This window comes from Rissa tridactyla, chromosome 1 (assembly GCF_028500815.1).
Source record: "Rissa tridactyla isolate bRisTri1 chromosome 1, bRisTri1.patW.cur.20221130, whole genome shotgun sequence".
Lineage (NCBI taxonomy): Eukaryota > Metazoa > Chordata > Aves > Charadriiformes > Laridae > Rissa > Rissa tridactyla.
In genome coordinates this window covers 67314073-67340950 of record NC_071466.1, presented here as the reverse complement: position 1 = coordinate 67340950, position 26878 = coordinate 67314073, and the positions used below count along the sequence as shown (strand labels likewise).

The following is a 26878-nucleotide window of genomic DNA, read 5'->3' as shown; positions in this document are numbered from 1 at the left end:
TAAATGAAGAAGAGAAGTCACAAAGGTAGAAGTAAACCCAGATGAATCTATCTGATGGTGCCCAGCATCCAAGCAGGCAGACAAGAAGTGTTCCAAGGCCTGTGACAGATGGAGCAGCCCACAGGGGCACCACAGTGATACTGCAACACAGGCCAACCTCGACAAGTTCAAAGAAGACAAACCTCCAGTAATGAAGAGCTTCAAGACCAAGGGCAGGGCAGGAGGGTGGCGCACAACTAAAACCAAACCACATCCAAACAACTACTTCCCCTGAAATACACAAGACGCCCACTACAGCATTATGTGTTCTGAAAAAACCACAACCCAACATTTAACAACATGAGGATTAAATAAGCCAAAGTGGTACAGGCAAGAAGAAAAGCACCAGACAGTTTCTGTCACTGAAGTACACGCCAGGAATAGTTAAGAGAAAACTCAAATGACAAACTGACTCAAGCAGGGCGTAGAATTCAAAAAACATTCAACTCCTACACCCAAGAACAAGAATTTGTCAAGCAAGGTAGGCTGGCAGCACTACAACTGGCAGGACATCGACACTTGGTCATTCTAACATGTCACATTAGAAAAAACACCACACCGGATGCTGCAATGTGAAGTGCCTGAATGACGGCACTATAAGCTCTCTGCCAAAAAAAAAAAAACCACCAAAAAATTGATAAGTCTATTTTCAGCCTGGGAGCTACTCTGAGTTTACAAAACAGGTTCACCAGCCAAAAAAAGATGGCAAAGTGACAGAAAGCAAAGCAGCAGGGCAAGCATTCTTCTACATGATAGGAATTATGATAGATTAGATTCAAAACAGGAGGAAGCTGGACATTAAAGTCAATATGCTATGATGAAAATTAAACTGAAAATACAACTTGGCATGACCAGCATATTTATGAAATGAAAATAACACAAAACATTTGCAGTAACCCTTCAGAAACCCTGGGGCATCACTTCCTCTGCCCACCTACTAGCATCCATTATGTTCCTAATTTACAACACAGCAACATTTCACTTAGCAGGAAGAAGAAATAAAGGACATTATGCGAAGGTGCTCTAATAGAGTTTCAATAAAGGAGAGAGTTTGTTCTAAATAAGCTTTCTGAGCTTAAAGCTACATCATGATATCACATTAACCTACATACCAAGTTAAAAAAAAGCTTGCATTAATATTTGTTCAAAGGGATATGCTCTTCCACTCTTGTCCTTAAGACCACCTTAATCAAAAGTTTTAAAAGATGACAGTCTGTTCATGCAAGGTACTTAGTTTCCCTAACTTCTGATTCACAGAAACAAAATCATGGTAACAAAAGAATCTGAGACTACAAAGCGCAGTGGCAAGAAAAAAAAGGAAACATTTAACTATGTGCCCAAATGGTCATCCTCAGGGATTTAGATACTTAACTGATCAAGTCTAACTTGCCAAAAATAGTATCCTTCTTTCTCAAACACAGCATGGAAGAAAGGCCATTTCAAGAATGTTTCCATTCCACTGCTGAATAGTCATCTGAACTACACAGTCCTCCAGTCTAAGTCATCTAGAGGCAGAAGAGAGGGAGACAAGCCATGTGGTAGGAGGACATGGGATACAAAGTCAGCAACAGACGCAGACATACGTTACTGCCTAGTGAAGACGCAGCTTATACTTTGTCATGAAAAAACTTCCTCTTCACATGGAGTAGCTCAGAGCAAAAGTGGAGGAAGAGGTTGAAACAAGACACACTGAGCTGATCTAAAGATCACTGCTGCCAAAAGAGGCATTTTCTCCTCCATGCAAGACACTCATTCCTTCTCACAGTCAAGTACTCCCAGCAGACTGAAACTTGTCTAAGCCCTCAGTAGCAATTCACATTGCTAACTTGTCAGAAAACAAGCAAATTTGGATTAGCAAGTTACCTTACCTCACCATGTGGTCAGACAAAAACAGAACACAGGCCAGGAAAAGGATATAACTGAGGATAGGAACAGCAACTCCACTTTCAGTGGAGTTTCAACACTAGAGAATTGTTAGTACACTTCAAATGCAATATGGTCTCCTTCTTTCTGACATCCCCAAGTGCTGAGGTACAAGCTGAAAAATATTCAGCTACCGCTTCAGCTTAACCTATGGACAGGTGTCTTCATCCCCTTCTTTCTGTGCTTCATGCTTCCTATATGGTACAGTACAGGCATTTTTTTTTTTTTTCCTAAATTCAGACTGCACTTTCTGCCTGTCCTGCATGCCTCTCCCAGCACATTTTGATGACAGCCACTGTTCAGGACAGAATAATACTACGCAAAAGCATTCTGATACAGCGTCCTTCATCGAAGTCACCTGTCTTCTGCTGTTCCATCACAACGTAAGCTCCCTTTATTCTTTCTCTTACTTTAAGAAAATACTTAAAATTCATGCCTCCAAAACAAAAAAACCATTACTTCCTCTGACACTTCCCCACTGGTGTGCAATTGCATCATGGAAATTCAAATCGTTTTCAAACCACATCAAAATTCCTACCTCGGCAATTGCATCCTGGGGCCAGTATCTATCTGCGCAAGCAATCAATGCATTACCCAAACATCTATTACTGTACTGCTGTAGCAACTATCCTTGAAGTGAGAGGAACAAAAATTATGTCAAACAGTATACATGACAAGGAAAATAATAAAAAAAATCTTTGCTTGTTAGAATTTTACAGTATCTGGTATGTATAGTACTTACTTGGTGCATTCGTCTAAAGACTGTACAAGCATTTGCTGGAAAGAACTTATTTCTTCCAGGTTTCCCATTAAGTATGAAGTATTTGCCGAGTTTAACCTGCAGCCAAAGTAAATAAAAGGTGTTTAGGTTTGTAGCTATTGAATAATTGTGCTTTAATAAAACCTATAACCTTAAAAGAAAATGCTTACTGGTTCTTAGATCAAGGACCAGACTGTCTTAGTCATTGTGCAAACTAAATAAAAGCAAGCCCTGCCTCAAGAATCTCACAGTCCGCATAAGAAAATGCACATTGACATTGAAATTTTGACTATGTAAAAAAATCCTCCCCAATACACGAGAGAGCTCAAGCTTAGTTTAAAAAAAACAAAACAAACTCACATACTTTTCACTGGCTTGTAATGGTCGCAGGTAGTTTGAAAGCATTGTTTGTAGCTCCTTAGCATATTCATTTTCTGTTTCTAATATATTTTGTAGCACCTACAAAAAATGACAGTGGCTAATTGGTATTTTTTAAGAGATACTTCAAAACATTCAAATCAATACCAGTTTTAAAGCATAGTAAAAGCATTAGGAAAACTTAAATGAGCGTTCCTACATTAAAAATTTAAATATCAGTAAGAAAGCACTGAATACACAGGAGAAATAACACCACACACACAATGAGCCATCCTTTAGCCATATGCTAAAAAAGTGGTAAGCTAACAAGAATTTCAATACGCTTAAAACTTTTACTGTAAAATTTGACAGTTATAAAGAATGTTCTTCAAAGCTCGGGGCAATTATTCCTGCTATGTACTTCAGAACAGTCAAAGATCATCAGAGGTTGGTAAAGCACAATAGAAGTTGTAAGAAAAATGAACAATTAGTGTCATTTTCTCAGTCTCAATCACAACACATTACAACTAATCTTGTTAGCAAAGTGTTTACTTACTCAGATGCGCTGTTCTATCTAAAAGGTCTGAATATCAACAGATTTATAAATACCAAGTAACTGCCAACTCTACTTAGCAATATGATTAGCATTACTGCACTCTTTTTAAAGGGGGCTGCCTAGCCTTCCACTGGGAGTGCAATAATATACACTACCATGAGAAAATTACAACAGATTCTGATGTAAAGCCAAGAATTTATAAAATACAGCACACACTTGTTTTTTGGCTGAACATAAATCAAACAACTGGAATACCCCCAAATATGTACAATAATACATTTTACCGGGCCATGTCCCGGGAGCCTGCTTTATGATATCCTCCAATATATTCACACCAAGTTCTACTGTGCTTCTAGCCAGCAAGTTATTTTTTTGTCTCCAAAAAGTTAATGATTTAGCAAGAGAATCCTCAGAATTAAATGTAGCTCAATGAACACAGCTGAGCTTTGAAAACTTTTTGCTATTCACTGGTCATAAGCCACACCACAAACCTCATTTTGCTACATGCCATATTTGTCAAGCCTACAGTAATATCTCATTTCAGCATTTATAGTAACGACTGTAATTGAGTGCATTATTCACTGTTGTAGTCAATACTCCTTCTTAGGAAATAAAAAAAGCCATTCATTCCTAAATGCAAACCTGATGAAATAACTTTAAATAGTTCAGTATGTCAATGAAGAATTCACTGTTCCTTTCATTGGTGTCATTGATTCTGTTTATTCCTTGAATGCTTCTATTCATTTGGAGAGCGAGAGAGAACCACTTCTGAGTTCATTCTTTTGTTGGAAATCTGAATCCTGTACTGAAGATTAAAATGTCTCCATTCTCTGCTAGACACTATGACAGAAGAACGTCACAGGGAAAGTTATGGCTACTAACTAGGAAACTACAGCATAAAGTACAATATGGGCACAAAAATTTTAATAAGCTGATGTTCCTTTGACCACTTAGACCAAGGAAAAAAAAAAGAAAAAATTTCCATTGATCACATCACTAATTAAACCCCATATTCTCTTACACACATATAAAACAGTCAATTGTTAAATATAAAAGTACTTAGGATCCATGAGGTTCAAAACTAAACGCAAGACCAATCTTTTCCAATATGGCTTTTCCTACAAAAATCTCCCAAAATCATTACACAGGCAACTGAAAGCCAAGGACAAAAACATAGTGTCTTGATGAAGCACTGAAAAACATTAAGAGACAAAGATAAAAATCAACATATTTGCTAGAAATCTTGAAAGGTTGCACCACTGCTCCACTTTCTTGAAGAGTATTCCCATTCTTTGCTATTTCCTTTCTTTGTCTGAATAGCTTGAAATAAAACTAGTTTCACATTGGACACAACTCCATCCTTTTAATGTGCTGGTTTGGATTTCTATTTGAGGATTTTCTTTGCAATACGGAGAATATGGGATTGGAAGAAAAAGACTTAAAGGAAGAAAAAAGAACGGGAAAGCTTAAAAACTAGAATTAACAACCTGATAAATCACTGGAAAAAGGAAAATAAATGCAACTGTAAATAATACTACGCTACAAAACCTATGCAGAGTACTAGATATACTTACACTGCTTTATGTTATTCTAGTAGTCCACAGTGTTACACTTTAGATATACACATAGTTTTAAACACTTCCCAAAACAAATTAAATCTATTCCCCCCCCCTTTTTTTTTTTAAAAGTGCAGTTTCCACTGCCTAAAACATTCTTTTACTTTGAATATCTTTTAAAAAGAATAATCTTGCTTACATAGCTCTAAAACATCAGTTCTGTGAAGTCCCACGTCCTTCCAGCATGACTTACCTACCTCACGGAGAAGCCATGAGGATTAAATGCTTGGACTGTGCTTTGAAGCGATAAGTAGTCAGTATTGCAACTCAGTATTTTGGCACCAGAGCACCCTTACATTCCTCACATCCACATCTCGCCCGCATGCTCTAATAATCACCTTTCTTCCCTTTCTTGCTTTCTGCGCGTTCTGGCTGCTGCAAGACCCCATGAGACCTCGAAGACCTTGTTTCCACAACTCCACCACAACATTTGCACAGATAAGACCGGGTACCAAAAGAGCAGCATTGAAGTGGCAGCTTTTGCAGTCCGTAACACTGATGAATGGCAGGCACACACAACTGAGCTCATACAGCACAAGCTCTCTCAATCACACAGCGTGGAAAATTCAAGCATGGTTAACAATTCTGTCACACACAAACGCCAGCCATCTCCCTAAGGCAAAAACCACCACCCCAAAAACTGGAGTTTTAAATGACTTTTAAATCAGAGGGAGAAAAGGCAGATTTCACAGCTACACCTGGGCATGATCCTGTGGCACACTCCCTTTTTAGGGGAGTAGCTTGGCACTCAGTTGAAATATCACATACTTCAGCAAAATGGTGATCAATGTCCAATTTTCCTGGATCACAAGAGTCTAAGAGATGAAGCCCTTAAAACAGGCCCTCAAGAGGGACAACGTAAAGCACCACACAAGTATACCATGTCTCAAGGGTCCTCAAAAAACTTTCATGAACTTCAGTAAACACAAACTCTTGACCCAACTTCAAAAAGTGTGGCCTTGAAAAGAGCGTTTATTTTCTATCACTTCTCAAACACTTAAATGAAAAATGAGGTCACGCAAATATCCATGCTATGGAGAAAGCTGTCCATTTCTTTACCTGCTTTTAGAACACCTACTTAATTCTCAAGGCAATTATCCTGTAAGTGGAGATAACCTAATTTTATTTTTGACGCAAGGCACTAACAAGTAAAAATAAAACTCAGAGTAATGCCTGCTCCGTCTTCAGGGAATAAACCTACAATAATATGCCCACTTCTTCAGTAACAGGTTACTAAATTACTTCTACATGAAAAACATGTCGTGCTTGATCACGAGTCTGGTTCATATTATACACTGCTAGAGACTTGTACCATTGTATGGAGGACAACACCTTGTAGCACCAGTCATTCTAGTTAAAGACGTCTCTGCTCATTGCAGGGGGAGTTGAACTAGATGACATTTAAAGGTCCCTTCCAACGCAAACTATTCTTTACTAACCTGCATTCCCAAGCGAGGCAAAATGTAAGCATAAACCAAATATGCTCTGTCTTCTCAGCAACACCTAGTGCAAGGTGCAGCTAATAAAGCACACCAAGACTATAAAGTGTGTGATTGGTGTTATGAACTTCAGATGGAGCTCTGTGAGTCCATAAAAATAAAACTTTCCCTTAGCCTATCCCAGCCCTTCTCCCAGAAAGGGAGATTAGCAGAGCCTCTCCTACCACTTTCTGAACTTCCTCTGAACTGCCCTCTTGTCACCGGTCCGATGAATGTGCCCACAGATGCTGCCTGCACCTGCATAAATCCTTCCCTAGGAAAAACAGCAATAAATTATCATGAGGTTTACAGGGTCTCAGCACATACCCGTATGGTGGAAGACAGCCACAACTTAAAAATAGCAAGCAGTCAGAGTACCAGCCTCAAATGATGCTTGCTTGTCAAGAGAGCCTTTAATACAGATTTCAGTTGGAGCTACATTCTTTTAGCTACCAGTTGCCAAAGGTTTATTTGGAGCTGTTCTGTTTTTACCTTAGTATGGGCTCAATTTTGTTATCGGTGATAAGACTTCTAGCACAGTGAAGTCCCATGTCTGCAGCTTATGTATCAAGACAGAACAAAAACCTCAACTCACAGGTTAAATTGCTTTCACTTCAGTGAATGGGTTTGAAGTTTGTCTTATCTACATGTAAAAATCATTACACATTTAATAATTATTAAAAAGCATTATTTTATAGTTATGCCATCGGAAGAACTTAGTATATTTCAAGAAAATCTAGATGCCACCTAGTCTAATTTAGGTTTTGAGCACAACATTAAATCTTATTTTTCTGAAACAAAGTGCATACTACAGCACAGGCTCTCATTTTTTAAACAAAACCAATAAAATGGTAAGCTTAAAAAAAAAAGTGGAGGTATTCGCCACACTGTGGAAAAATGCAAACACAGGACAATTATCCAATTCACTGCAGACAGATTTAAGAACAGCACTCTGGGGTCAGTGCTCTAATTTACTATATATATTATTGTGACCTGGTCATTTCAGCACACACTCCCCATGCAATATATCATGAACAGTTAATAAATAGCTAGCAGTCAAAACAATGGGAATCTTATTACATCAGTTCAGTGCACCAAGAAAGTTGCACCTGAGCAAAATGAAAAATAACCCAATTCCAAGAGCAGGTATCATGGTCACCACTTACTTTTTTTTTTTATATTAAACTGCTTTAAAAACCAGCTACAGCCACCTGTTTCCCAAAGTATATAGTAGCTCAAGTCTCCACGATTACAGTAATACGTTATTCAGGGAACAATTAGAGAAATCACACAAGCCAAAGGTGGTATTTCAAAATCGCACGGTGTTTTTTAACTTAGCCACCTTAACTATGGTTTTAGGCAAATTTGAATATTTACTTCCTATTATTTTCACCAAAGTATACTATCACCCCCAAAAATGGCCTGTATTACTCTTACAAAGGAAAATACGCAACCACAAGATTCAATTAATTTTGGACACAGCCAAACTGGAGTTTTAGTTAAGACAAATTAAACAGCTGCAACTCTTACTTTTCATCATATTAACATCTACCAGGGAAATAATAATATAAAAGATTATATATGAGGCATGTATTTACCACTGACTTTAAAAAAAAAAACAAAACAAAAAACAAACAGAACCAAACAAAAAAACCCCACACATCCAAACCCAACCCAAATCTGAAGAACTAGTGTTCAAGACAGTTGCCAATTTGTTCTGAATAACATAGATATATATTAAACTTAAAAGCAGTCTTCTATCTAGTGAAGGAACTAATCCCCCTCTTTGCTGCATTCACTTCAGTTTACCTTATTGAAAAACGTAGGTTTTAACATCAAAACAACAATAGAAAAGACGTATTTGCTACTACACACTACAGCAACTTTGAAAAAATGTTACTATAAAGAGATATAGTGAAAAACAAAAATAAAAACTATCCGATATTTTGCTGCGGGATGTGCCATAGTAAGAGCATTACTCCCTGCAGTTTGAAGGAAGGCATGCCTGCATAGGTACTCTCCATCATGACTAGCAGGTGGGGGATGCAATAGCCAAAGACTCACAGCCCTCCCTTTACCATGGAATTACAGCTACTGACAGAGGCACCAGGCAAGCCACGGGGAGGAGCAGGAGGTTCCTTCATTGTCTTCAATTAGGGAACTACGTGCAAAACTGCTCTGGTCTTCCAGGTGGCTGGTATTACTCACGCCACAACCGTGAAAGATGAAAGCATAAAACTATGCTTTATGATCCCTGCTAAAAACTGACAAATAAAATGAAAAACAATGACAGCTGCTTCAAAGAAAAGGGAAAAAAACCCTTGTGTTTTGATTTTACACCAGCAGGGAGCAGTGGTTACCAAAAACAGTAAGATGCTTTTTGCTTCCCAATGTAGCTACTGTTAGTAAATAAAGGATTCTCAAAATGATTACAACAACACGTTTAAAGGCAGAATTTGGTATGTTTCTTACATGCATCTACTAAAGACATCTGAATACTAGGGTAAGAATTCCTTATAGCGTGTTAAAGGCTGACTCTGGGTGTACGGCTTTTCCTGTGAAATCTATCCATCAGTGTAAGGGAGAGGTTCCCAAAGTAAACAGATAAGTTGATTTACAAGCATGAAGAAAAAGGAGGCAAATTCATTCAAAATGTTCAGTCTCTTGTTCAACAAAAAGGACAGAAATATTCTTAATCATTTTCACACAGCAGATTTTCATTGATTCATAGAGATAGGGGAAGACTGATTGCATATTTGGGGGTGGGGGAGAAAAGGGAAATTAACAACTAGCAAAGCAAATAAATTGAGCATAATATATTACAGAAACGCCTATTATTCACTTACTTTAGGCTATAATTTTGCATCACGCTTAAGAATCCGTATGTGCAATATTCTATTAAACTAATAATAATCTTGTTTATATGAGAATTCACTAAAACCCCTAACTAGTTTTGGCACTAAGGCTCTGACAAGACTGCCGAATTTTTTATGCAGATAAGAGCATTTAGTTAAATGACGTTCCACTGTATGTAACAGCTCACACGGAGGAAAAAGGATCACTCACCACATTGTAATAGCTTTTGTTAATTGCAGACGTATCAAAGCCTTTAGGTGGACTCTTCAATGTACCTGATTTGGGGGAGACCGGTTTTTCTGAAATGTAAGATATTTTTGTGTCAATGGGGTGCAATTTCATAGCTCAACACTAGAGGTCAAACAAACTGCTTTAAAAATATTTATCATAAGATACAGTGAAAATAGTGCTTCACTGAGAAATGTACATACTTGTGCTTGACATTATTGGTAAAGAATCAAAATGGTTCATATGTTCACAATGAATTAAACTCTAGCCTCAGTGAAGGCAAGTAGAAAGATTCTTTTTCCTGGAACCAGAAAGTCAGTTAATAAAATTAACTTTTCCAAAATTGTTTTTTAAAAACAAAACATTATCACAGACCACAATAAAAAAAAAAACACAACAAAACCAAACAAAAAACCAACAGGCATTTCCAAACACCACACATACCTTCAAACAAAAGTAGTATTAATATCAATTTAATGAACTCAGTAAAAGCAAGTGACCAATCAGAGGCTGAACATACCAGAGGTGGGACGTTACACTCAGTCTGGTTGAAATAGAGAATCAAAACACTATACAAGTAGTGAGTGACTTACCAGATGCCTATCCCAGAAAATCATCTTTTAAAGCAAATTACCTTTTATTCTTAGGGAAGTAAAAAAATAAAAATGCTTATGCACTTAGAACAGAGTCCATTGTAATAATGAATTCAATCCTTCCTATAATTCCATAGCGAACCTACCCCTCAGTAATGCTTGCTCTTCCTGGAAGGACAACATAAGTCTGCAAGAGCAAACCAACAGGCCTGAGAGTTACCCGAGTGCTGACTCCCAGAATGGAGAGGCACAGAAAACACACTCCTAAAGCCTCCCCCCTCTAACACTCCTTTAAGTCAATCACAGAGGAGCAAAGATGAGAGAAGAGACAATCAAAAGCATCATGCCCGATGCTGAAGAAACAGTAAGATTTACAGCATCTCTTTTTGACCTCTTACACTTGACTTTGCACACAACCAACCAAGAATGCTTGTTAGACTGTATTTATCAGGACATTATGGTGTTTTGGTTTGTTATTTTAAATAAGCAGGCTTGTCTAATATGCAGACTTCAAATAAGCACTTGAGTAATTTGTATCCAAACAATAAAATGGCAGATTGTCAAAAAACAAGCCACAAAAGAAAAGCATCAGCAAAATATACCTACTGAAAGTTTTACCTTTATTTTAAAAGCAAGCTCCTCGAGCTCCCATTTCAAATGCATTTTAAAAAAGTTATATGAATAATTCAGCTCTAGTTTACCTGATACCTCAGGCCACTAAGAATAAATTATGCACGACCTGCCTTCCCAGGAGAAGCCCAGTCAGCCGAGCTAAGGGCCAGCTATGGGAAATTCCCACGGACAGTAAAGCTGACCAGGGAAATGCCACCATAAGCGGCACGGCCCACATGGTACCAGCCTCTGCCAGACTGTATCCTGGGTAATTCAGTGCTTCTTCAAGGCTGCCCACTGCAGCCCCATGGATGTTCCAATCTCAGGTGAGCAGACTACAGATGCAGGCCACCCTTTTGCCTCCCAGTGCCAGGAGCGCCGGCTGGACCCGAGACTTTAGCCAACAGTCTGCAAGGAGCAGCTCAGGCCCCAGGAGCAGCACACATGTGGTATCTTTGAGGGGATTTTCTCTGTATCACACTGGAACTTGCCTCAAAGAAGCTATTCTAAAAATAAAATACAGTCTTAAAACTGCCAAACATGGGCAAAACATTCCTCCTTACCATGTTCAGAGACGACAGTAAAATCCTTTTGGTTAATATCCCCCACCCACCCACCCCCAAATCAGCTATAAGCTGACAGACAGCACAAAACCCATTAGCCCCAGCAGTTATTCAGCTGGGAATGCTGAGGCTCTCAGCCACCAGCCCTGCAGTACGTACGTGCCCTGCTATACAGCCAAGTAATTCCAAATGACAGGACTCCTCCCATCCCCTTAAAACAAAATCAAAAATGCAAGCAGATTTGTCATCAAACGCTCAGTGTGAAAGAAGCACCTAAAGTCACATCATATGTATGGCTACTCATTTATATATAATACTATTCATTTATGGGACAATTACAATTTATTTCTTTGTGCATAATGATGAAAATGATGTACTTTACCGAAACTCGGTAATTTGCATTCATTCTCTGTGGAAGCTCTTGACTTACCCTACAATTTACAGTGACTTTCAGGTTCACTGAATACCTAAAGGTTTACTAATCATGTGCCAAAAAACATGAGAGGAGAAACCAGAGTTATTTAAGGAAAAAGGTAAATACTTGTCAGTGAATTTTATCATAATACAGATGTTTGACCCTTGTTAATCTGGAGAAAGTTGGCTGGTCATAGAAATCTGGATCTTCTTTCAGCTACTTTGGTATCTTAAAGGGTGTAAAAATATATCTCTTCCCCTAACTTTTTCTTCTCCCAAGCTGCTGAAGAAAGCAGGAGATATTTTTGCTGAAATATATAGAGTCACTTATATTACCAGCTGTTCAGCTGATTCAGTTATCCATCAGAGAGAGACAATCAAATTCAGATTTAAAAAAAAAGGACACAAAAAAAAGGATCACACATTCAAATCACTTTGCCTGAACAGCCATAACCAACATTCAGCTTTTAAAATGCAAAGGCCATTTCTATTGTAGAAACACAGAATTAGACACAGCAAATCAGCCCAGCTGTCTATCATGTCTGGTATTCTGTCTCCAAGCACTGCCTTGCTTCATAAGGAGGAATAATAAACAGTCCTGTTGTAATTAGCTTATTGCACAATGCATTACACAGAAGAAAATCCTGATCTTGCACACAAGAAATCACTTTCTTACCACAAAGGTAAGTGTTATATATTATCCTTCACGAGAAAACATTAGAGTGCCTTTGCAAGCATACAGCATAATTCATGAAACAGCTCAAGGAGCTGTCATTCCCATTCAGCATAGTGGGAACATATAAAGGTTTTATAGGTCCATAGGTCTATGAAGTCCGTAGGTTTCTGAAACATTAGGAAAACCCTAGCACCTTGCCCACTCCAACCTACAAGCTCTGTTTCTCAAAGCACTGGAAGGGAAGAGAGCAAGAGATGTGAGCCAGACACCAGGTTTTCCCTTATACAAGATTCTTCCCTTCTCCCTATTTTTCTCAGAGTCCCAATGTAAGTCTGTTACATTAACATTGAAGATACAACAAAAACATGTATAGCATATGATCAAATCCAAAGCAAACAAGCATCTGCTCAAGTCCTGGAAGAGATCGTATCCACTTGATGACTGAAACCAAGAGGTAAGTTACCACTATCAGTTTCTTTCCTGATCAAAGCATTACATTCAGTCGCACCCAGCTACACTTGATAACGCTTTGAAGTGTCTAGTGGCTAGTGATTAACCAGATAGAATTCACTTAACAGATCATCTTTGGGTGGAGAGGGAGGTTGGAACAGGCTTCTTAACATTATTCTTCCAGCAAATAATTATTCGCAGTAGAACCAAAATAACTTGGAGCAGCCGCTCTTGTAACCTTTCTCAAAGCAGTACATGAGATGCCATGAAAATGAAGTTATCTTATCCTTTACAAACATCTACCTAAGTGACTGTAAAGGGACAATTTATCCAGTCCTTCCAATGTTTTGTTTCATTCTATTTTCATTAATATGCAAGTATTTCTTTTACCCATCTCAAATTACCTGTCATTCTCACATTCCCTCCTATCTCTCTTCTGTCATGTCTCCAATTTATGTCATATACGTTTTCATGCAACAGTCTCCTTCATACTATTCCAAAGAGCACTCCTTCAGGACATACTTTACTAAAGCATTTCAACTGTACTGCTGCAAGATCACCACCAAATGTTTCTATTACTAGGCTACGGTGTGTGTAACCTAGATGCAAAGATCTGATCTGGGCTATTTCATCCTACAGTATGGGAGAAAAGATGTGCCAATTGGGACACCAAAAGCTATGTGTTCCCTATTAGTGAAGTGCTCCAAGCAAGCTCTGTCTGTAATCAGTTCAAGTCCAACCCCAGGAAGGCAGACATAAAACTTGTTCCTGGTTCTCAAGCTGGTTCAGGCATTGCTGCAACACGCTCCACTCTGCAACATCAACACTAACGACATTTCTTCCCTAGTAGTACTGACTTGTCCCAAACTGTATTCTATTTATGCCTGTAGAGTAACACTTGACAAGGGAACAAAATATCCATCCAAATGCATATGGCTGGGAAGAGGAAACCTAGCATTCTTGATGGGTTTTTCTTTTTTTCTTTTCTTTTTTTGAAAAGCTAGAAGTGCCATCTGTCCTTTGTGCACCACAGCATGGGAACAGGAGGATACTCTACTCTTCCACTATATTCTGGCCTTTTCACACACTATGATTTTTATTTTTTCTTAACATCTAACCAGAAGAACTAATAACACTGTCATTTGCACTGGGCCTGATCCTAACATAACTATCAAGAAAGCATAACAGAAGAAAGCCTAGAACAGTAATGACACATTAATTTCTGTGAAGAATTAGGATAACGTTTGTGACATATCAAATGTCATTTTTCAAAGCTATATTCCCTTCTGCATAATCTCATGCCATTTAAATGTATTACACTGATAAAACTCAGCAAGTGACCATGTGATTTTATAAAAATCTGATTCATGTCTGACAGCAGCTAAGTAAATGCATCCCATTCTGGCTAACCCCTCTTCTCTTCATCACAAGGGAATTCTCAAAACTAAGCCTCCAAATCTCTGCTGTGCAAGACAGAGGGAGCAGTGTAAGCGATAAGACTCTACCTACACCTTCACCCCTCCCTGCTCTGTTTTATATAATTAAAAAAAAAAATCTCAAGAAGGCCACACTGTCAAATATCTAACAAGTTTACACAGTATAAATCTTTTACCCTCTGTCATGTGCAACAGTATGGCAGGATGAAAATAAAGTCTTCTCATTTCAAAGTACTTCCTGACTGGTGATCAAAGAACATTAAAAAGAAAAGGCAAGATGTTACAGGGCTTAAGAAAGGAAATGAAAATATGCACACAGGGAGGGAGGGAGAAATGGACCATCTTTTTTTATCCATACAGTGCAGACACATACCTGAAAAAGACATTACTACTGCATTTTTTTTCTTCTACTTACACGTTAGATCACAAGTACCCACAATTTCAAGCAAATCCTCCTTTTCCCCTTGGGTCAGGGAGTTGGGGGCAGAAAGGCTCACACACACTCAAAAGCAAAATAAAAACCATCTTCCATCTCAACCAAATCTATTTCCACAAAGTTTACAGTGTCATTGTCCAGCCTACGAAAACGGAATGCTGTGTTTTGCTCAATAAACTCAATATCTGTCCTACAACCTTCATAGCTTGCCTCATACATGTATTAGCATTCTGTGCTAACACTAATCATTCCAGCACAGCTAAGCAAACACGTTACAAAGTTAGTAAACACGGGCACAGCCTTGTGATGTTTTAGCTGCTCTGAGATACCTTACCATGCAACATGCCCTGCTTGTGCAATGTGTAATGTAGTTTACTTTTCTTCTAAAATCTTTAGGAAAGCAATGTGGATAACGGCAGTTCCCATTACTAAGCAGCACACCAAATGTGAGCATTCATTTCCTTCATGGCAACTCTTTCACACAGCCAGTATTTGGAATTCCCTCCTGGCAAAGAGAGCTACTGCTATATCATAATCTCATATTATCCCATATTTTTCAGCTTCTCCTTCTAGCTCTTTTCTCCTTTCCTTGAATATCTAACTTCAGAGCAATGTACAAGCTAAGATTACAAACATACAGTTATCTGACATTAGAGGATATTTTAATTTAGAACAAAAATCCATTTATCTGAACATCTAAAAGTCTATGAGTTTTGTGAGAATTCAAACAAAACCACACATGCATAAACTTCTTTCGTCTGTTACCCAGTTTGCCAAAGTCAGGTTCCAGCAGACTGAAGGGATTTATTTAATCAAACCCACCAGTTCTCAGCACCTCTCCAAATAATGCATTATCAAAAATGATAACACACAATGTTGCCTGTATGGAATTTCTAACTAGTTGCAGTATTTTCAGCCACATTTGAGAGAGGAAAGGTGGAGTCATACTATCGACGCCAGAATATTTTACAGAGTATTTAGAAACGAATTAGATGTCAAGGATCAACATTTTGTTCATAGAGACACCTTAATCAAAAGCAAGTATTTCAACAACCCTACCCTGATCATTTTTAAATAAATTCATTACAACACTGTCAGAAAACATATTTTGAATTTGAGCTTGCAAGCTCTACTAACTTGTTCTAAAATACCTTAGGGAAAAAAAAAAAGCACTTTTGTGTTTTAACTTAATGCTCACAGCACTAAGGCACTTAAAACATTTCTGAATTAGGAAAATCTTTAAGTGTGGTGTTTATATGGCTGCCAGGAAAGTAAAGAAAAATGGACAGTGAGAGACTATCAACTCAAGAAGTGTCAACCAGTCTAACAAAGACTAGCAAAAACCAGCAGGAGTGCAGAGACTGTTAACCCATACATATAACCCAGATGAAACTTCTCCTGAACACCCACCAGAGCCATTCATGTAACTTCAACAACAAGAAAGGAGAAAGAAAAGAAAAGAAAAAAGAAAGCAGCAAAACGAGAACAATTAATCTCAAATAAGTCGTCAGTAAACCTAAAAATATGGGTAAAAGAAGGATACCCACTAGTGACAATGTAAGAAGAAAAGGCTCACAAGAATGACAACTTTTGATTCTCTGTTAAAAGCTACTTCCATTCTGGATCCTAACTGCTGACCCAGGTTCCAGTCTAAGGAGTTGGAAGAGATCAAAACTGATAAAATCCAAACAAGACCTCTGCAGCAACGTTTAAATGAGCAACAACGAGACAAGACAGTCATCACGGCTGAAAGAGATTGCTACAACACCAGAGGCAAAAGGAAACAGGCTTCAGGAATTGTTTTTCAGGATAAGCCGCATCTGAGAGATCTCTGAAGAACATTAAAGCTAAGTCTTACATCGTGACTGTGCCTAAAAGGATCTAGTTGAAAGTAACAACAAAGTTACAGATCTAAAACGCTAGCAATCTGCAAAAACGGATCGTAGATAGCAAATCAAGGAAGAAAGTAAGAGGATGCAACTAGAGAAGAAATAAAAAGTTTAAAAACGGAGTTTTACCCTTACAAATTCAGTTTGCAATCGCATATCTGTGTGGCTGCCTTAAAAAAAAAAAAAAAGTCATGCCAATGGTTTCAGCATGGCCCAAAAGATGTGTGTTTTGATTGGAGCTGTGACAAGGGAAAGAATGGCAAAGCCTCTCAGAACATCCCTGGGTAGTTTTATCTTACCAGGTTTATCCCCAGTCTCTGAAAGCAAGCAGACAGGAAAGAGACAAGACAACAACAAAAAAAAAAAATAAAGACAATGTCACCCATGTCAAGGTCTTGGAGAATAAAGAAGCAATGTTAGTTCTGATACTCAGTATTCAGTCATTAAGATGACATTTACAGAAGGCACTTTCACTGCATGAAGTTCAAAATAAAACTTCAGTGGAAGAGTGAAGTCTGTGTGAAGAAAAGTGGAAGGCACATGAACAATAAAGAAAAAGAAAAATCACAAATACATTACATTTCAAAAACTGTCTCTAACTTTTAGTAGATTTTGGTAGCATTGGGGATTTTTCCTGTGTTTGTTTGCTTCTAAGTGTTGGGAGACATTTAGAGACTTTTTGGTGTAGTTTGTTGCTGGTTCTGAGGGGTTTGTTTTGGTTTGGTTTTTGGTTTTGTTATTTTTAAAGACATTTCCAGGAAACCTCTTAGTACTTACACCCAAAGCACCAATTCAAAGCATTGGCACCAGAGCCAAAATCCAGCATTCTAGGAATTCAGATCGAGGAAGTCAGAGCAGCCCAACTGTGACAGAGACAGAGAAACAAGCAAACAGAATGGGGGACTTTTCTGCATGCTCACTGTTAATTCTTAAGTCCTAGAGCACTCTATATAGCAAACTGGGGTGGGGGAGTATGAGTTCCTGAGCATTAGTGATTGCCATGAATTAAATTTAATAAATACAGTCAAGCTTAAACAAAAAGCATAACAATTTTTAATGAATCAATCAACTATCAACCTCTACCCAAAGCCAGAATTTGTGCAAATATGCTCTCCTTCAAAACTCACCGTTTGATTTTATTTCTCGCACGTAGTTACTTGGAAACCACCCTGTTTTGCCATTTAGAGTTCCTTCCCACCAGCCTCCTTCTTCCACTCTTGTAACATGAATAATATCTCCTTTTGAAAAAGAAAGTTCATCTTCATTCGTCTGTTGAAAATTAAACTTTGCTCTCACCACCAACTGATGGTTGCTGTTATCTGTCATGTCCTAGTAAGTGAGAATACAAACAACAAAAAGACCGTGTTAGAGATTTAAACAGTTGTTCCACGAAGAAAACAAAGTATCCATAAAATGGAAATAGCCTCTCCTTCACACACAACACTCCCCACACATTTCTACTCTAAGCATTTGTAAGGGATGATTTGCCATTTCCAGTATTTCTTGTCATTTTTGATGTATGGATTTGTATCAGTCCAGGGAGTATATTGTCTTATTACAACCCCTTCAAATCAGAAGGGAGAAACAGAGCTAAAATAAGAATAGTTCTCACTCCTCGAAAAATCAAATTCTGTTTTCTATATAAAGTATAAACTAAAACTGCCTTTGGCAACTACAAAGAAACAACAGTTTTATACTAGAGTGTTTTTTTCCTAAACCTTTCCATGCTCAGAGGAGGGCAGAACTGAGCTGAGTTTAATTTAATGCTGGATATAAATAAAGAGTTTGTAGCTTAAAACTTCCCCCCCCGCCCCGTAGCAGATCAGATTGGAAGGTTCCACACCTGAATATGCAAGTCTCTAGCCTGCCAATGGAGAAGGATAACATTCTTCCACCAAACCTACGGAATAGTTATGGAATTTATCTTGAATAACTACTCACAAATCATTTGCTTCACGGTTGGCAAAGCTGCAAGTCCGCAGCATGTCTAACTTGCACCTGTCCATGCATATATATGTATGCGCTCATCCCCTGTCACAGATGTGAAGGCTCTATTGTAACAACTAAGTGTTAATTGCTACTTCTTAGAAGTCTTTCAAATTCGGCATTTTGTTCTTGGATGTCAATTTTGAATATTTGCATCATTTAAGCATTTCATGAGAGTTAGGACAAATTTTTATGCTAAAAAAGCTAAATAATTGGATAGCTTTAAATAATCCAGATACAATCCATTGCACTGGAAGAGAGAACAGGACTATAAATCATGTCTGTCTGTATCATAAGTAAGGATCAATACCTGCATTACTAAAAAAGTAACTTATGAGGAAATGACTGTGTAAACAATCCCAGTCAGCTATCCAGGTAGCAGAATTTCACCTACATGTTGTCTGTATAGTTGAGATGATTAAAAGATGCACTACATAATATCACTAGGATCACATAACATGTCACCTTAATTCATACCCCCAGCAATCATGTTATTGTATCACAACTCAATGTAACCATCAGTCTTTTAGTGGCTGAGAAACTTGAAAAAATGAGGGCAAATGCAACTTTGAAAACATACAGAAAGCCCCAAGACACTCATAAGTCATGATGTTCGACAATTAGATTGGCACATTTTCAAAGAAGTGCCTCTGCCTAAATTCTCTGCTTGTAGATCATGTGCTTTTCTCTTGTTAAGCAGTCACAGCAGATCAAAAGTTTTGCCTCAGTAAACGGCAAAAAAACACCAAATGAGCAGCAACATTGCACAGTGACTTGAGTCGGCCGGGATGGCTCTCCAGTAGCAGAAACCGAATACAAATTTAGTGAGAACAGCTCCAAACGGATCATCTACAGTAGCAAAACCAAACTAAGAATTTCCCAGGTTTAGTCACTAGCTCTCTTTCCCTCCTTCTTGTACTTCTCTCTGCCCCTTTGTAACTTTCTGCAGAGCTGCTCAGATCACCAAAGTAACAGAAATACTTAAAACTCCGATTAGTTCAGTAATCCAGCTAACAGCTAGTCCCACAAACAGTTGCATCAGCAAAACTGAGTGGGTGGTGAACAGCAGAGGGGGAGCTGGAATTAGTGGCCTACGGCAAGAACTTGCAAGGGCTTTGCTACCAGAGAAAACACATCAAACCACACCTAAGAAAGCCTAAGCAGAGCACTGCGTTTAAAGTTTCACATAGCAATCATCACGTAGTTCAAAATAGCCTCCTTCAAGCATAGAAAAAGCAGTTTACAGTAAGGATCTGAATCCTCCTTGCAAACCTTTTAGTCACTAAAAGCACCTTTCATCACAATTAGTTTCAATACAACACTCCATCCTGATTTCAGCTGTACTGTAAAACAACTGCCCACGCTACTCAGTTATCTGAAGGCTGGCTGAAGGATTCACCTTGAAACATAACAGAAAACAAGAATAACTACCAATACTGCCAGCATTAAAAGTACCACCTTTGCTGAGATTTGAATATCCTTCAGTCACCATCCCTAAACTCACAGACATGGAGAAAAAGAGATTTTTGCCTTTGAAAAAGCAAGTCCAGGAGGATACTGCCTATGTAGACAACATGGAGTGGTAAGTGAGGGGAAAAAAAGTTAGAAGTTCACAGAAAGCTGTACATATTTCAGAGCATCATAAGAAAAGCTGCAAATATAGAATGTTACAGGCTTGAAATACAGACATGAGAAGAAACAGTTACTCTGTTACGCTATTGTTTACTTATAAGTCTTGTCAAAAGAAAAAAAAAAAAAATCACACCACAGCATGTTTCATTTCTTCTAGAACTTACCAAACTCCGATACTGTCCCTGAAAGAGCTTTGAAGTTCTACTGTGTACAGACTGGGATCCCAGAGAATCGAAAGATTTTATCCGATGAGATGAGGGACGTGCGCATACAGAGTCACTGCCCAGCCCTATGTCTGTAGGCGGGGAAAAAAAAAGTAAATATTAGAATCTGAGAAATCTGCATATAACTTCTGCTTACTTCTGTACAACTTGTGTGCTTAAAGCAGATTTGATGTATCTGTAGTTGCTCAATAATTCAAGATTAAAAAAAGTTACAATAATAAATGATCTGAAGTCCTGATACACTAGCAGTTTCTTCCCTACGCAGACAGGAAAACAATTTGAGATGTTTAGGAAGAAGAAGGTTAGGGTTGTACTTCTCCATTCCTACTCACTACTAGTCTATTTAAAGGTAATTAACCAGCATCATTTTAGCTAGTGGCCAAGAATTTTGAATGCATAAAACTTGCTTGAAGTAAAGCCAGCCACATCTGTTTCTTAGCTCTTCTCCCCCCACCACCACCATCTCCTTCTCAATTAAAACATTCCTTCCACTGTCTTTTTTCCTACAGTCCTTTGTCTCATCCCTTTTTTGCCAACTAAGCTATTTCTTCTTCTTCGGAGGGAGGGGGAGGGATAAGAGGAGTGAAGGGAGGAAAGCTGCTTGCTTGAAAAAAAAAAAAAAAAACCCCAAAAACTACAGACCCCCAAACCTCTCCCATCTTTCATTTGCCTCTACTCCAACAAGCACACCCATGTGAGATGTTCACCTGAAGGGTAGCTCTACATGCTGCCAGGGTGCTGCTGGGGTCCCTGTGGGCTGGGAGGCACCCAGCGGGTGGCAGGACAGGGCTCACCCCACCACCCTGGCCAGGAGCGGGGCAGCTGGGGCATGGGCACAGCCACAGTCCAGAACATCAGGCTCCTCCCTGGGGACACGAAGTCAGCCCACCTGCGGGTGGGGGGTCCTGGTGCAGAGGTAGGGGACAGGCTGCACCCAAAGTGGCTCCTAAGGGCCATGGCCTCCCACAGTGCTGCTGGGAGCCTCTCCTAGAATTATGGTGGTACAGGGGTTGCTCCTGGCTGCACCAGCTCCTCCAGCTCTCACAGCCAAACCCCTGGAGGAGGCTGCTCCCACGGCCCTTCCACAGGTGACGCTACCGGAGACAAACATCGCTCCTTTGCACAGGTATGGCACATCACTCCTTTTCCTCATGTTTTCCCACACACAAGGAAATCACCCAGTGAGCATCTGGGCTTCAAGGAGCCCCAAAAGCAATGCAGTATTTTGTGTCCCAAACTCACAGATGTTTTCATTAGACTATGTAAGTATCCCAACTGCCCTCCTGGCTTTTATGCCTCTGTTATTCTTTCCTAGTAGTTTGCTTTGCCTCCAACACTCTACCTTCATGAGAAGTACACACACACAACTACAGTCTCTCAGTTACTTTCAGACTAAAGCAGACTACGATTATGCAATCCAAGTTATTTTTGCTCAAAGGGAAATACACATACAGGTGCAGTTCCACGAGGAGACTCCTGAACAAAGCGTATCTGCTGTTCCACCTCAAACCTGAAGGGAGAATTTGATTCATCTTAACTGGGAAAGCCTTTCAACTCAGCACAGCATCTAACAGCAGCTGAGATGAAGGAGGAGGGAAAGGCTTTGAGATGGACAATGAGCACAGAAGAAAAGTGTTGACAACAAAGGATGCTCCAAGTCCACAGCGACTGAGCAGAGAATGCCTTCCTCAGGTGCATCTTTTTAAATGAGTTTTTGTCATCCTTTAAAAATCATTTCAAAAACCCTATAAATATTCACTCTCCAGTCAAGTAGTGAAATATTAGAGCAATTCATATTAAGTTGAATATTTTGTATGGGTAGTGTTATTAGACATTGAAGTCACAAGACCTCACACTTTGTGAGCCTGTTTTCCCAAAAGCATTTGAAAGACATTGTATAAACACTGGTGATTATAGTCCATCACAGAAAGAACACACATATTTGTTTTCAGAGACTGGGAGAGAAGTGGGACTAGATCATGGGCTTCGTTTGTAAATCATAACTTTGTGGTTAATTCTAATGCTCCCAAGAATGTTCAAGTTGCCGTAATCATCAGTAACTAACCAACAGAACTTCAGGGTTATAAGGAACCTGAAGCATCTCCATGTCCAGTTTTGCTATGTTTCCTATCTGCAGTCAAGTAGAACAGACACACCACCAAATCCACCATTATATCTTGACACGGTTCACCTAGGAAAACAGGATCAGGTTTATTCAGTGTGTCCCTGACTCTGGGCAATCTTAAAACACACTACCTAGAAATTGGTTTAGTGTGGCCTGATTCCCAGAGTTTTCTAGTTCACAACAGCAGAGCTAACAGAACAAACACAAGGGCGCCTTTTGAGGCTTCAATTAGAAACTACATGTGTTTGAGCTGAAAAGTAGTAATAAAAGTATTACAAACTAACCACATGCAAATTGCAAGCATTTTTACTAATAATATCCAAATACTTTCAAATGAATTTGAACTTTTGATAGACTTAAAGGGCTTGCAGACCCCACATATCCCTTAAATCTTCCATCAAAATACTAAACAAACATGTTCAATGAATTTCTCAACAGGATTATTGTCAGAAAATAATTCAACTTTGCTGCTAAAAACTCAAGAACCTTGACTAGCAACAGAATGTGCATGTTTGACAAGAATTAATTTGGTAGATTTCACAGAAGCATCACACTTCTACCCATCCATCCAAAGATTCCTAGGGTTGGTAACACCCTTTCTTCTTCTCCACCATTATCACAGCTTCCCTACACCAGCTCTTCTCCCCTTACCTGTCCCCTTACCAGCAGCAGCTGGTACCTCGGATCCTACCACTTCTGAACTTAAATAATTAGATGGGAATGTATAACCATAGTAGCCTTTCGTCAGCCTTCATACTCATGGTTCGTCTTCCACTGCAGAAAGACCCATCTTAGAAGAACACGTGTATACCTGAAATTCTTGCAGACGCAGATGGGGATCTGAAAGCCATTTTCCAGTACTAGAGTAGGGAGACAGAGTCTAATATGCCTTCTACACAATCACCCAACTAAAGGAAATTGTTTGGAAGAACAGTTGGTCAGAAAGATTTATGCAGCTCTGCTTGTTCCTAGGAATGAGGCAACACCACAGTTCGCATGTGGTTTTGATTTTTGGTTTCCATACCACCACCCCCCTGCCATGAAAGAGATCACTCTGTATCCTTTCTAAGGCCAGCTGCAATTGTGGCTTTTTGATGTGGGTATTATCTATTGATGTTTGGAACAAATAACCACACTTTTTCTCCCCTTAAGAGACAGCTATGGTCAGTGTACAGCAGCTTTAAAGATGTACTGAAATGGGTTACATTTGCACTTGCAGTTAAGATGAAAGGCAGTATCTTTAACTGGTGTAAGTAGCTTCAAAGTCGTCAATGGTATTACTCCATGCCCATTCATTAGAACTAAGCATTTGGTTGTAAAACTCACTCCTAAAGGGTGTTTTCTGATGCAAGCAGGAAATAAAAAATTCACAAAAAAAAACCCTGTCGTAATGGACCAAAGGAATATTATGAGTGACAAGATATTTACCATATTATTATTTTATCAGTGTAATTAGATAAAATTACACTGATCCAGCACTGACTTTTCCATCAACTTCCTTTTCCTTCCCACATAAAAATTGACGAGCACAGTCCATTTTTAAATAATATCTCTCTCTCACCATACTCCAACCCGATGACCATTATTGGAACTTGCTGCTGACGACATAAAACCCCAGCATGAAGCAGCAAAAAGGGCCACCAATGTTAACATTTCTTGACTGTCCCAGGGTCCAGTTGACATTGTTTAGTACAGCCTCACCCTACAACAAAGCATGGTCACCTCTCACCTGTGTACTATATCTACAGCTCTCTCTTCCCCCCCAAAGAATTTGAGGTAGATGGTTTGTGACTTCTAGCTGCTACCTAAATGAAATATGCGTAGATTAAGGGATCAGAGACACTGGCTATCCTTTTGTTACTGTCAAGAAAGGACAGTGCTTGGGAATGAGGGGCGGGGGGGGGCATGGCAGGAGAACAAAAACATTGACAAAAGTGCTTAAACACAGGAATGACAGTGTGGCAAAAGTAAACTCATAGTATTTCAAACTGAAAAAAAGGAAAGGGAAAAAAAAAAAAAGATGGGGACTTTGTCTAAGAATTCTTGCAAGCTAAAGGCTCAGCCTTAGTTCCACTGCAAAGCTTCCTTCTGCAGACAGAGACAACAGAACTCAGAAAGGCTGCTGCCAAAAATCATAACAACAAACTGCAACAAAGAAACTCTTTTAAAACACTGGGCATGTTAATTTTATCCTGACTGGTATATACACATTGATATGAGTTGAAGGTAAAGTAAGCAAGCACCAGAACAGAGCAGAGTGTACTTACCTGCAGTCACCTTATTTAAAGCCACGAGAGAGCTGAGAACTTTGCTGAAATTCTGTCCCTGATACAGGTCATTTGCATCAAAAGTCTGAAAACAAAAAGAACATACAATAAGCCTTTGAACTAAGCATTTCCATGCTATCATGTAAACCATGACTGCAGAAGCTATTGCCTGATCAAGGTGTTAGTCTTTCAGTGGCTGTCATGGGCCAGTAAAACACTATGGGGTTTTTTTCCCCTTTAAAAAACAAAACAAAACTCATTGTTAAATATAAGGAGACTATAGAAACGGCTGCATTTGAGAAAAAAAATTAAGAACATACAAGTTAAAATTACCAGGAGTCATTTAAGTTACAAGAGAGTTGAATAAAACATAATTATCAGAAGAGAGCAGCTTTCCTCAGACAGCTTGGCCAAAAACGTTACTGGGTACCATTACTCATCATACTCCTCTTTTTCTGTAGCAGCTCACAGGCACTGTACCTGATTGTTCATAAAATATTTTCAAAATTACTACAAATACTTTTAAAAGTACTACAACAAAGTACATACTGTCTCTTTAATCTTCAAGAGACAGAGGAAGAGTAGTGAAATTGCTGGATACGTTAGATGGAGAATGAAGTTTGGGAAGGGGAGGGATGAAAGCTGGGGGTTATTTTAACTGTGGGAAAGAGATCCAAACCTCAAACTATCTTGTAGAAAACACTCCAGTAACTTTCAAGCACTGGGTGATGACATTAAACATCTGGATTTTCAGGGGGGAAAGAGGAGATTTTAAAAAAAGAAAAAAAAAAAAGAGAGAGACCCTGAATATTTGCCTGAGGTAATGGAAACACTCATCCGAAGTCTCATGAAAATAGCTCTCACAACACAGTCTGCATAGGTTGAAAGGAGACACAGTATTCCCTTGTGCAAAAGTATAAAGAGGACAATAAAAGACAGCTATTACAGTTGTTCCAACTGATTTAAGAAACAGAAAGAGATTCAGTTTCCCCCAGCGTAGCAGCTTTTATCTAAAAAAGTCAACAAAAACCTGTTTATTTTCCTGATAACAGACCCACCCCACAGGCACTACCAGAAAGTCTGTACCCCAGAAAGCAGCCTTCAGAGGCAGGAGAGGAAAAAACCCATATTCCCAGGGGAGAAGAGAAGAAGGAACAAAAGGAAGGCTGGCAGGAGAAAGAGGAAGGCTGGTTAAACCCAAGAGAAGTGAAAATTTTCATGAAAGCTACCTAAAGTAATCACAGAAGGGACTGCCAGAGCAGTTGTGACTGGTTATGTGATCTGCTAACCAAGGTAGAGCAAATTTGGGAAACATTTAATCACAGTGTTATTCAGTAAGGAAAAAAAAAATCTCCCAAAGCATTCACAGTATTTGAGGTACTTGCAAACATTAACATGTACATTTTTTCCACTCAGACTGAGGATCATCTCTGGTCCCAACAATCAGCAGTTCTACCTCGGCTGTTCAGGTGCTGACATCTCTCAAGCTCAGGTAGCATCTACACAGCTCAGAAGAGCAATGCCACAAAACAGACGCAAAAAAAAATCAAGTGGAGGCGAACACTAATAATAGACTCCAAGCCGTTATCACTCACATAAAATAAGTCAATAACTATTTCACCACGTTTCACTGGGCTACAGAAAATTTAAATACTACTCTTATTTGAAGCTGTAAGGAGTGGGACCAGGGAACTACCCAGATGTGAATTTTGTGGAGTTTTTCCTGAAACATGAGGAAGTATTTAAAAACTACATGCACAAT

The 26878-nt window shown here is 39.0% G+C and overlaps 1 protein-coding gene across 8 annotated transcripts in view; it reads right to left on the bottom strand.

Moving 5' to 3' along the window:
• The window catches only part of ARHGEF7 (Rho guanine nucleotide exchange factor 7), a 126522-nt gene that overhangs the window by 50393 nt on the left and 49251 nt on the right, over window positions 1-26878 (bottom strand). For 7 of the 8 annotated variants that reach the window (XM_054189260.1, XM_054189270.1, XM_054189224.1 and 4 more), the window contains 6 exons: window positions 25117-25201; window positions 20665-20795; window positions 18010-18211; window positions 9796-9884; window positions 3087-3181; window positions 2705-2800 (listed from right to left, as the gene is read on the bottom strand). In XM_054189260.1, coding sequence (XP_054045235.1) covers window positions 2705-2800; window positions 3087-3181; window positions 9796-9884; window positions 18010-18211; window positions 20665-20795; window positions 25117-25201 — 698 coding nt within the window. Of the gene's footprint in view, window positions 1-2704; window positions 2801-3086; window positions 3182-5119; window positions 5123-5589; window positions 9760-9795; window positions 9885-18009; window positions 18212-20664; window positions 20796-25116; window positions 25202-26878 lie in introns of those variants that run through there. The other variant, XM_054189279.1, reaches the window with a different exon arrangement.